Source organism: Triplophysa dalaica, chromosome 23 (assembly GCF_015846415.1).
Source record: "Triplophysa dalaica isolate WHDGS20190420 chromosome 23, ASM1584641v1, whole genome shotgun sequence".
NCBI classification, from domain to species: Eukaryota; Metazoa; Chordata; class Actinopteri; order Cypriniformes; family Nemacheilidae; genus Triplophysa; species Triplophysa dalaica.
Window position 1 is genome coordinate 17352183 of NC_079564.1, and position 9929 is coordinate 17362111.

A 9929-nucleotide genomic window follows, 5' to 3' on the forward strand; every position below is an offset into this window, starting at 1 on the left:
CACGCGCACACACAGACACGCACAGTGGCTATCACTGAGAATCACAAATTTTAGGTAGAGAGAAACACAGGTCAAATATTAAACAGACTTTAAATTCCTGTAGTCAATATTAATTAATTAAAAATCTTATTCTAAAGCATGTTGTGTTAAGGAAAAATATATAAGTAACCATATTAAAGAAATAAATGAATGATTAAAGAAATGTATATAATTCTATTTTAGCTTCTCACAAATGTAAAACTTTGTATATGTATTTTAACATCAACATGTGTATTTACACACATCCATGTACTTATTTGCGGATTTATATATTTATTGATTTTGCAGATGCCGTCATCCATCCAATACAGCAAGCCTATGGTGTTCAATGGGGGTATTTTCTTTATAATGTGCACATGAATTGCCTGTGTGAACAGATAAGATTACATTTCCTATTTGCTTCTTTCACACTTGCACTCTTTTGGCGCAAGACTTAAAACATGCCTGTGTTCATTAACTATTCTCTATACCAGGCATCTCAAACTCAGTTCCTTGAGGGCAGCAGCTCTGCACAGTTTAGCTCCAACCAGCTCTAAACCACACCTGTTTGGAAGTTTCTAGTAGTCCTGAAGATGTTGATTAGCTGAATCAGGTGTGCTGGAATAGGGCTGGAGATAAACTGTGCAGAGCTGCGTTCCTCCAGGAACTGAGTTTGAGAACCCTGCTCTATACAGTATATACTGTACTTCTGCAGAACACAATTGAGGATATTTTGAAGAACGTTGATAACCACTTCTTTTGTTTATGTATATTGATTTTGTTTCACAGAAGAAAGAGTCATATGCATTTTAAACCATGTGAGTTTATATAAACGATGATAGAAATTACATTTTTATCTATCCTTTTAATATTTGTTACCTTCTCTCTGGAAGCCCAATAATACATGTTCTCTGATGAAAATACACAGTGGTAACACTGTGGTAAAGCTTTGTTAGCCAACAATAAGTGAACAGTATTTATAAACAAAAGATTTCATATCTCCGCACCACAAGAACATTGTTGTGTATCTCATATTTGATGGTGTCCCAGTCCAACACATTTGCGGTTTGCACTTCATCTCTATCATACAACGCCTTAATCTGGTTTGCAGGCAGAACATAATCCCACAATTTTACGTCTTTGATTTCACCGACAAAACTCTGCTCTTTGTCAAACTGACCCACATCTGCATCCGTATCTTGACCGATCAGCACAACGCCACCTGGACGAATGGAGTGACCTTTTCTGTACACCTTGAGAGCACTACAACATCCGTCCATCCAAGCGGCGCTGAGACCGGTGGCTGATTCCCACGTAAAACACAGATGGGTTTGGAGTGTGGAGAGTGAAGGCAAGTCAAAAATCACTCCGTCACCACTACTACGGAGATAGAATGAAACTTTTCCATTCCTCTCAATCCAAACATTAAACTCATCATCATAGGGTATTCTGTAGGCAAAGAGAATAATCTCTCTATCTCGTATTAGTTTTGCAGTGACATGCATGCAAAGAGTGAATGCCTTAAGGCTCAGTGGTTTATCTGGAATGATTTTAACATAGGCGTTATTGGTCTTGGCTGGAAACTGTAGGGATTTACCACCAAGACCCACTGCAAAACAAAAACAAGACAAACATCAACATGCAGTTGACACCCAGCTAGGACCCAAAAAAAATTATATTCTGCTTTGCATATTTGGTTTTGTATTTTGTTTATATTTCTAAAATATATTAAATGTAAGTTCAGTCATTACTTGAGTACTAGTTGAGAATAGTCAAGAAAACTTCCTCTCTGAGAATGAATGTGGTTTACTAATATAAATGTGGTACCATCAGCAGTTCCTCCGGTGAAACCCACATACAGCAAACAGTGGATGAAAACCACTAACACCACCATCTTGCTGCAGATCAAAGGAAACGGCAATAAGTGTAATTCGTGGTGTGAGAACTGGAGGGGCGTAAGTGACCTTTCATCAACTTTACAGGACAGCCAGAATAAAAAATATCATATTTTGATCTGACATGATCTAATAATAAAGAGTTACACACATGGATGACAGTATTCTTATTGAACAGTATTTGAAAATAAATAATACATTTTTTTTATAAATGATGTCACACACGCCTTTTGGCACAAATGTTTTTTTAGCCATTTTTAATCAAACTGCTATCCACAGCTTCTCTTTACAATACGGTTATGCCCATTTGGTACCAACTGGTAGTATGTTCAGTGATAAATCCTCTGGCTTGTAATGAATAACTCCAAATTGATTAAGATTTCACTCGTGTCATTTCGGCAGTACAAGGACTTTACAGTTTTTTCAACAAAAGTGTCATTTCGCCCTCTTTCTCACCCCATATCTTGAAACAGATCAGATGTATACAGCTTGAAAAAAAAATGGGAGACCGTTTCAAAGACTGTGAGTTCATGTTTGTAAAATGTACTATATATATGAGTTTAGATAAAGTGGTCATATTTGTTTCACTTTGTGAGACCCCGAATTTCAAATAAAAATATAAAAATAATGTATTTTCTCACACCACTTCTATTTGTATTAATTTGCCAATAGAAAAGAAAACTAGAGAAACAGGTGAAAATAACAGAAAAGATGATCTGTATTTTTTCAGACCTCAAATACTGCAGGAAAACAAGTTCATATTCACTTTAAAGCAATACAACAGTCATTGTATTGTGTAGCCAATTTAGAAAAAGTTCAAAAATATAGATTTTAGGCTATGTGATAACCTGGATTATTGCTGTTGGATGAATTTATTTCCCTCCTGAGGTTTGATTTTATCAAAATTCAAAAGACTGGACTGGAATGCTTGAAATGCTGATTTGAAATGGTCTCTTCATTTTTGTCCGTAGCTGTATTTGCAACAGAGATGGATTTCTTTTTTTTTGAGTAGTCTATATATTAATTTTGTTTAAATAAATGAACTTAAATAAACACTCACGCGCGATCTCCTTTACTGCTGACAGTTTCTTCCAATCGCTCTGAAATGTTCTTCACGCAGACAAACACATGCAGGATGCAGCGATGGAAACGGAAGGCTGCTTTCCTGAAGTGGTCACATTTACGCCATAAGAATGTCTTATTTCAGAATATTAACAAATATACCGTATATTTGACTATTAATCTTAGTTAAGCGTAAATTGTTCTTACATGTTTGTGACTCGTGAATGTAATGATCAGTTCATATATTTATATATAAATATATATATATATAAATATATATCCAAAGATTCACCACTAGGGGGTGTTCTCAAAGTTAACCCACATGTGTCTGCTGTGGTTTTGATTAATAATATAAATTATTAAACAGTTTTTATTGCATATATAGGTTTGTAAAACTACAACGAATCAACCATTTTATAGGGGTGTTTGGTCAGTGGTGGTAGTTCTAAAGTTTTCTGGCCAAACACAGCAGAGCATATGACCAGCAAAATTTATGCAATTTGAAAGATTTTCAAAAGGAAATTGAATGCAAAAAGATAATGAATTATGTGCTAAATCTTTAAAGGCAGGGTGTCCGATTTCCGAATGACGCTTGTTTAGACAAAGTCGGGCCGAGTACCGAAACAACCTTGTAGCCAATCAGCAGATGCACATGGACGAAAGCGTAAAATGGGGGTAGGCAGGGGCGTCGCAACCGTGGGGGATGAGAGGGTTAAATACCCGCACTTTTTTGCAGTTTTTCCGCAGTTTTGTACAAACGCCTTACAGCAGTCGCTCCAGCGTTTCTCTTGCCGCTCTGTGTCTGCGCTCGATGCGGCTGCTTCCTCTCCTCTCCCCTCCCACTCAAACAGAACACCGGCTTTGAGTGTGACCGGATGATGATTGGCTGTTCTGCCTTAAGTCCCGCCTCTCTTGGTGTGTTAGATTTATCGGTTAGCTCGTGCTGAGGAGGCGGGAACGGTAATGGTTATTTACGTCTTCCTTTTCCAGCAACTTTGAATGAGTATTTATGCTTTCAAAGTTTTTAAATAACCTTGATAGGTGTTTGGGGAGATGTTCTGTTTATGTTTTGTTGATATGTCGAGTGTTTTCTGAATTATATTTAGTTTTTAGACTAATGCTAATTGCAAATTGGGATATTGTTCAGAAATAGCTAAATTCGTTTATTTATGTGGCATGCAATGTATAAAGTAATTGTGACGAAGAAGGCAGGGAATTGACGAGGACTGTATTTAAGTATTTAAGCACTGTATTTATGGGTTTATTGATTTTGATATTTTGAACATTGCTTTTTTTGTTTAGCTGAATACTTTTGTGGATACTTACCTATTTGATTGTACCTGTTGAAGAACTATGAACGAAAAGTGTATATTATTTTAATGTTTAAAAACAGAAAAACTGTTACATTATTTATACCACCAGAGAAAAAGCTTTGTGTGGGCGTTTTTTTATCTCCCCTTTTCAAGGTGCAAGTAAGCAAACTTTAGCGGTCACAGTCACAGTCCTGTCAGACCCATGTCACTATCAAGCTTTCCACTGTCTTTCCCCCCTGGGATTATTAAAGTATTTCTGATTCATTAGCAAGTCTACTGTTGTGTATTTTCACAACAGAGTTTTGACTTATTTTCTGTGTGTTCCGAATGTGTTTTTATACTTTACTAGTATCACACATTTAAATGTGAAGCTTTTTATATCTTGTATGTTATATCTTTTGTACCGTTCTGTCATTACATTCAACGTTTTCATTGTTAACAAACAAAACACATCCATCCCCCGCACTTTTGAAAAGCTTCTACGCCCCTGGGGGTAGGGGTGTGTCTGTTTTGGTGATTTGAACATCAACTACCGCTATGAGAAATCGGACATCCCGCCTTCAAGTGCTTAACAATTTATAAACTTAAAAATCACAATGACACGTCTTCTTGTCTGTTTTACTTTTAGAACAGTTTCATTCTTGTCAAACATAATGTTACCAAGAGATCATCCTTTTGGGTTTTAAAACAAAAAGAGAAAATCTTGTTGGGATTTAAATTAGAACTGTTTTTTATATAAAGCTAGCAAAATAATTTCAACACTGTTCTTCTCCATACCGATATCACTACCTTACCTGCTTGGTTTTCTAGACAGTTTTAATGACAAACAATTGTATGATTAAAAGGGGAACAGTGATAGTTATTTATATGTCACTGCTCTGATTAGCCTTAAACTAGAACAATGAATAAAGGAACTAATATTTAATTGTATTTACTGATTTGTAGTTTATGTATAAAACCTTACGATTTTGCAAAAACATCAGTAATTGCTTTGTAAAATCTTAAATTGAGTTTGGCCTATCTCTTTGCTTTTGCAACGTTTTTACCAATAGGTGGCGCCAGCAGTGTGTGTTTTGGACGTTTCGAAGCCCTGAATCATTTTGCGAAGAAATCAGTTCAGTTGATTCAAAGCATTGAAAAGCTAAGTTTCTGTCATCACGAACCGAATGACATTTGAATCATCCATGACAATTATCCATGGTTTTACTATGGTTCAATACAACTAAAAACATGGTCAATTATCATAAGTGCAAAAGTTAAACTTCATAAATATGATTAATTTAAGCAGTAAAGTATATTTTTATTGCTTTAGTATAACAAATGTTCCAAGAATTAAAAGATAGGCCTATGTTTAGTCATCATTTATATGCAAACAATTATCTGAAACAAAATGTCAGAAGATGCTGTATTACACACTGCAAGCATATTCACGACAACATGTTTTTACATTAACTCTTACTTGGACTTTTTTGTAAGTTATTTAAAATATGTGACCTTGCCTGTGAAAAAAAGGTTGGAGTCTTATTTTGTTGTAATCCTTGACATGGTTTGATATTTCACTGGCTCTTCTAAAAATGAAAAAGCCTTTTACCTGATTAAAACTTCTCAGTTGTTAGATGCTGTTATCTTAGTTTTAAAGGCCAGTATAATCGTCACATTCTAAGATAATATTTATTTCAGAGTAAAAAACGAAACCTATAGTTTTGTGGCCCTTAAATTACATTAAATACAGAAGATGTGGCATTGTTAACTTTTAATTTTACAACATTTATTTAATGTTACACCAACTCTCTTGAGAAATAACATATTTTATTCTGTTGTTTAGTGAACATCTTTTGCGCTCTTATACGGCATAATAATTCATCATTATCTATTTAAAAGTGTTAAGTATAATCCAACAGGCTGAATGAATTATTTGCATGTCAAAAAATACTTTTGGTGATTGGTTGATTCTTATTTGTTCTCTCTCTCTCTGTCTCTCTCTCTCTCTCGCTCTCTCTCTCTCTATATATAACTGTTATATAACTGTATATAACTGTTGAATTGTGACCCCCAAAAAAATAAAAAGGTAAGTTTTTGTGTAACTTTTGTAACTAACAACTTGTAAAATGTGGATTCTGAAGTCAATAGTTTAGAAAAGTCTAGTAAAAGTCTAGGCAGGGAATTCATGTGATTTATTATTATAAAATATCTTACCATTAGCAGTTCCTTAGGCAAGAAACTGCAAACAGATGATGAAAACTGCTGACATCAGCATCTTGCTGCAGATCAAATAGAAAAAAGCAAGAAACAATAAAAAAAGACTTGTGATGAGTATGAATCATCAAAATAGATAAAAGCATTTCTCAAATGCTAAAACACAAAAGACAATCCTCTAAACCAAATGACCAGTTGTCTAAACACATTTACCAAATCTAGCCATCATTTTCCAATACCATAAACACATTTCACATGAAGACACAATTCACAAAACACAATCCTCCGTTCTCATAAATCTTCACATTTTCCCTTGCTAAAACACAAGTTGCAAAAGAACTCTGCTCATATTCTCAAATGAAAGCTCATGTGATGCAAAATGCTTGCCACAGTCAGCAATATTTGAACACAATGAACACACCTGCTGTCAATCATTACACACAACGACTCAAAATTGAAGACACTTGTTGCTAATGCTGTGACCACATGTATAAAAAGTAAAATCAAGTTCCAGGAGGTCCAGGAGGGAGAGCAAGACAACCTCGCACCATCATTACGGACGAGATGCGAGCAACAGTCATTGACCATGTCATTGTCCATGGCATGACAATGGCTGAAGCAGGACTAAGAGTCCGTCCAAACCTGAGTAGGTTCACCATGGCCACCATTATCAGGGCATTCAGACAACACAACAGGTATTGTACTCTATTGCTTTCTTTGTCACAATACAATTTAACAAGCCTGTGAAGTAGTCTATTGGTTTCAAATCAGTTGTTACTGTATTGTAAAACATGTCAATTGACAACACATGTTTCTTTCTTTAGAGTTGAAAGAATGCCACATAGAGGTGGGAGGGTTGCCATATTTACAGCAGCACAAGAAACCCTCATTGTGGATATGGTTCGTGAGAACAACCTCATCAGACTCCGAGAGATCAGAGACAAAGTCATTGCCGATAATGTCAACTTTGAGAGCATTGATGATGTCAGCTTGGCCACAATAGACCGAGTTCTCCGGCGCCAAAAGATGCGGATGAAACAGGTCTATAGGGTTCCCTTTGAGCGCGACACAAAGACCTACGTTACGAGTATGTGCAAGTAAGTATACATCCATGTTCACAGTACAGTTAGTGGATATACTGTGTTGCTCAGTGGCCTACATTACTTCTGGACAATACTGTGCTACCTGATTGACTGTTGTTCTGAACACCTGTGCACTTTCACATTTTCACAGAGGATATTACAGTTGGACGCGATGGCCAGACCTCATGAGTACCTCTTCCTGGATGAGGCTGGCTTCAACCTGCAGAAACGAAGGCAAAGAGGCTGTAACATCATTGGGCAAAGAGCCATCACTGAGGTTCCTGGCCAACGGGGGGGGTAATATTACTCTTTGTGCGACCATGGGTTTGGAGGGGCTTGTCCACCGGCATGCTGTCCTTGGGTCTTACAACACCCAACGTCTCCTCACCTTCCTAGAGGAGCTAAAAGGCATCCTCCTGGACCGCCAACAACACCATCCTGGGCCCGCACATCACATTTATGTGATCATTTGGGACAATGTAAGCTTCCACAGAACAAACCAAATCAGAGAGTGGTTCACAACAGTAACCACTTTTTAAACGTCTGTCTGCCACCCTACTCCCCTTTCCTGAACCCTATAGAGGAGTTCTTCTCATCGTGGAGATGGAAGGTTTATGACAGACAACCATACACTAGAGAGAACCTCCTAAGGGCAATGGAGCTGGCCTGTGTTGACATCCCAGTGGAGGCCTTCCAAGGATGGATTCGCCATTCCAGGGCGTTTTTCCCGAGGTGCCTGGCAAGAGACAATATAGCCTGCGACGTGGATGAGGTGATGTGGCCCGATGCAGCTCAGCGGCATGATGCCGCACAGTGATTGTGGTGTGTGTGGTGTGAATAAAGTATATAAAAAAACTTCACACCCTGATCATGTTTTCAAGAGTATTGTTGTGTGCAATAGATTCTGTCTTTGCATTGAGTTGTGTTACAGTATTGTACATGCAGAATTTACTATAGACTTATACTCTTCATATGAAACTCACAAATCTAAATGCCTAATCCTCTGCAGAGATCTAAGAAGATCCATTACTGTAAAGTTTCTAAAAATATGCATTGGCAGTTATGAAACAAAGAACCTTCTCACAAATTGAGCATTGTGTTTTCAATTGTTTTGCTGTAGTGTGTAATGATGTGTATAATGTTTACATTTTTGAAAGCTTCGAGCTGCTCTTTTGGTGTGAAAGTTTGAGTTTTGAAGTGGGAAGGTGTGGTTGTGTTTATGTAGCTTTAGAAAAGGGTGTTGTGTTTAGACATTGGGGAACATGGAGGAAACGTTTGTGAAATGTGTTTTAGCATTTGAGAAAAACTGTAATGACCCTCTATGTTAAATCCATAGTTTGATCCCAATCATTAATGTTACTATTACTTCAATATTTGGCATTGCCAATTTTACAGAATATGCTTTATATTAGGTAGTGTAATCTAATAAATCACAAAAAAGGACAAAGTCAGTTTTTGCCTTTAGGAGAACAATTAATGTTTTTTTCTTTTAGGTGGCAAATTTGAATACAGTTTTACTGTCATTGTAATGTATGAGTTTAAATGCAAAATTCTTACCTTGTACAAAATGTGGTCCTTTCCCGATCATACATAATGTTTCCTGTCTGCCCTATCAAAAACGGAAAAGTAAAACAACAAAGCAAGACTATTAACATAAACTGCAAATGAGTGATTCAAATGGTGATAACCATCTTTTACTGCTTGGAGTTTCCTCTTTTAAAGCTCATGAGATTTGATAGAGCTAATTGTTCAGTATCAACTTAGTCTCAGATGTTTCTCCTAAAATTGTTTAGGAGACATAGAATGAGAGGGTTATTGTTGAGACACATGAAGGGTGTTGATGTGTACTGTAGATTGAAAAAGTCAAATAATCTAACTTGGATAATTTTGATGAGAAATGTTTGAGTTCATCATTGAGATCTTCAATAATATTGATTTTTGATGGCAGGCTTGACAAACCTGAGATCAGTTTGAACCATCTCTTCTGAGACTCGAATGCGAGATTTCTGCCTCTTATCCTAAGGAGACAAAAGTTTAATTTGCTCTTCTTTTGATCGGACTGAAATAATTGAGACATTAAAGAGATTTCGTCTGTGATTTTTCTTTCTTTTGCAGTCAAATGGTGACCAAATGTAAAATCCTTAACTGCAGTATAACTGTACACACGCAATTAATGATCCAGTTGTGAATATATAGTGAGAATAAAGAGCAGTGCATGAAAAAGATCTGCTCTCAGAGGTTTATTATCAATGCTGAGAGTTAACCAGACAAACAGAGGAATCAGTGTTCATGGATGAAAGAGAGATGTGAACCTCCGCAGCCGAGTTTGTGAGGCCGTATTGTGTTGGTGTGGTGGTCTTTTA

General features: G+C 36.6%; 1 protein-coding gene across 2 annotated transcripts; it reads right to left on the reverse strand.

Annotated features, from left to right (window-relative positions):
* Positions 1 to 982: 982 nt before the first annotated feature.
* Positions 983 to 3089, reverse strand: LOC130413652 (C-reactive protein-like). Of its 2 annotated transcripts, XM_056739019.1 has the most exons (3): positions 2974 to 3089; positions 1846 to 1916; positions 983 to 1627 (listed from the first exon to the last, which is right to left on the reverse strand). In XM_056739019.1, exons 2-3 carry the CDS (start codon positions 1910 to 1912, stop codon positions 996 to 998), a joined length of 699 nt encoding a protein of 232 aa, XP_056594997.1. In that variant the 5' UTR covers positions 1913 to 1916; positions 2974 to 3089; the 3' UTR covers positions 983 to 995. The 2 variants fall into 2 exon arrangements, with proteins under 2 accessions (XP_056594997.1, XP_056594998.1); XM_056739020.1 differs by lacking the exons at positions 1846 to 1916; positions 2974 to 3089 and adding an exon at positions 1770 to 1842.
* Positions 3090 to 9929: the final 6840 nt, after the last annotated feature.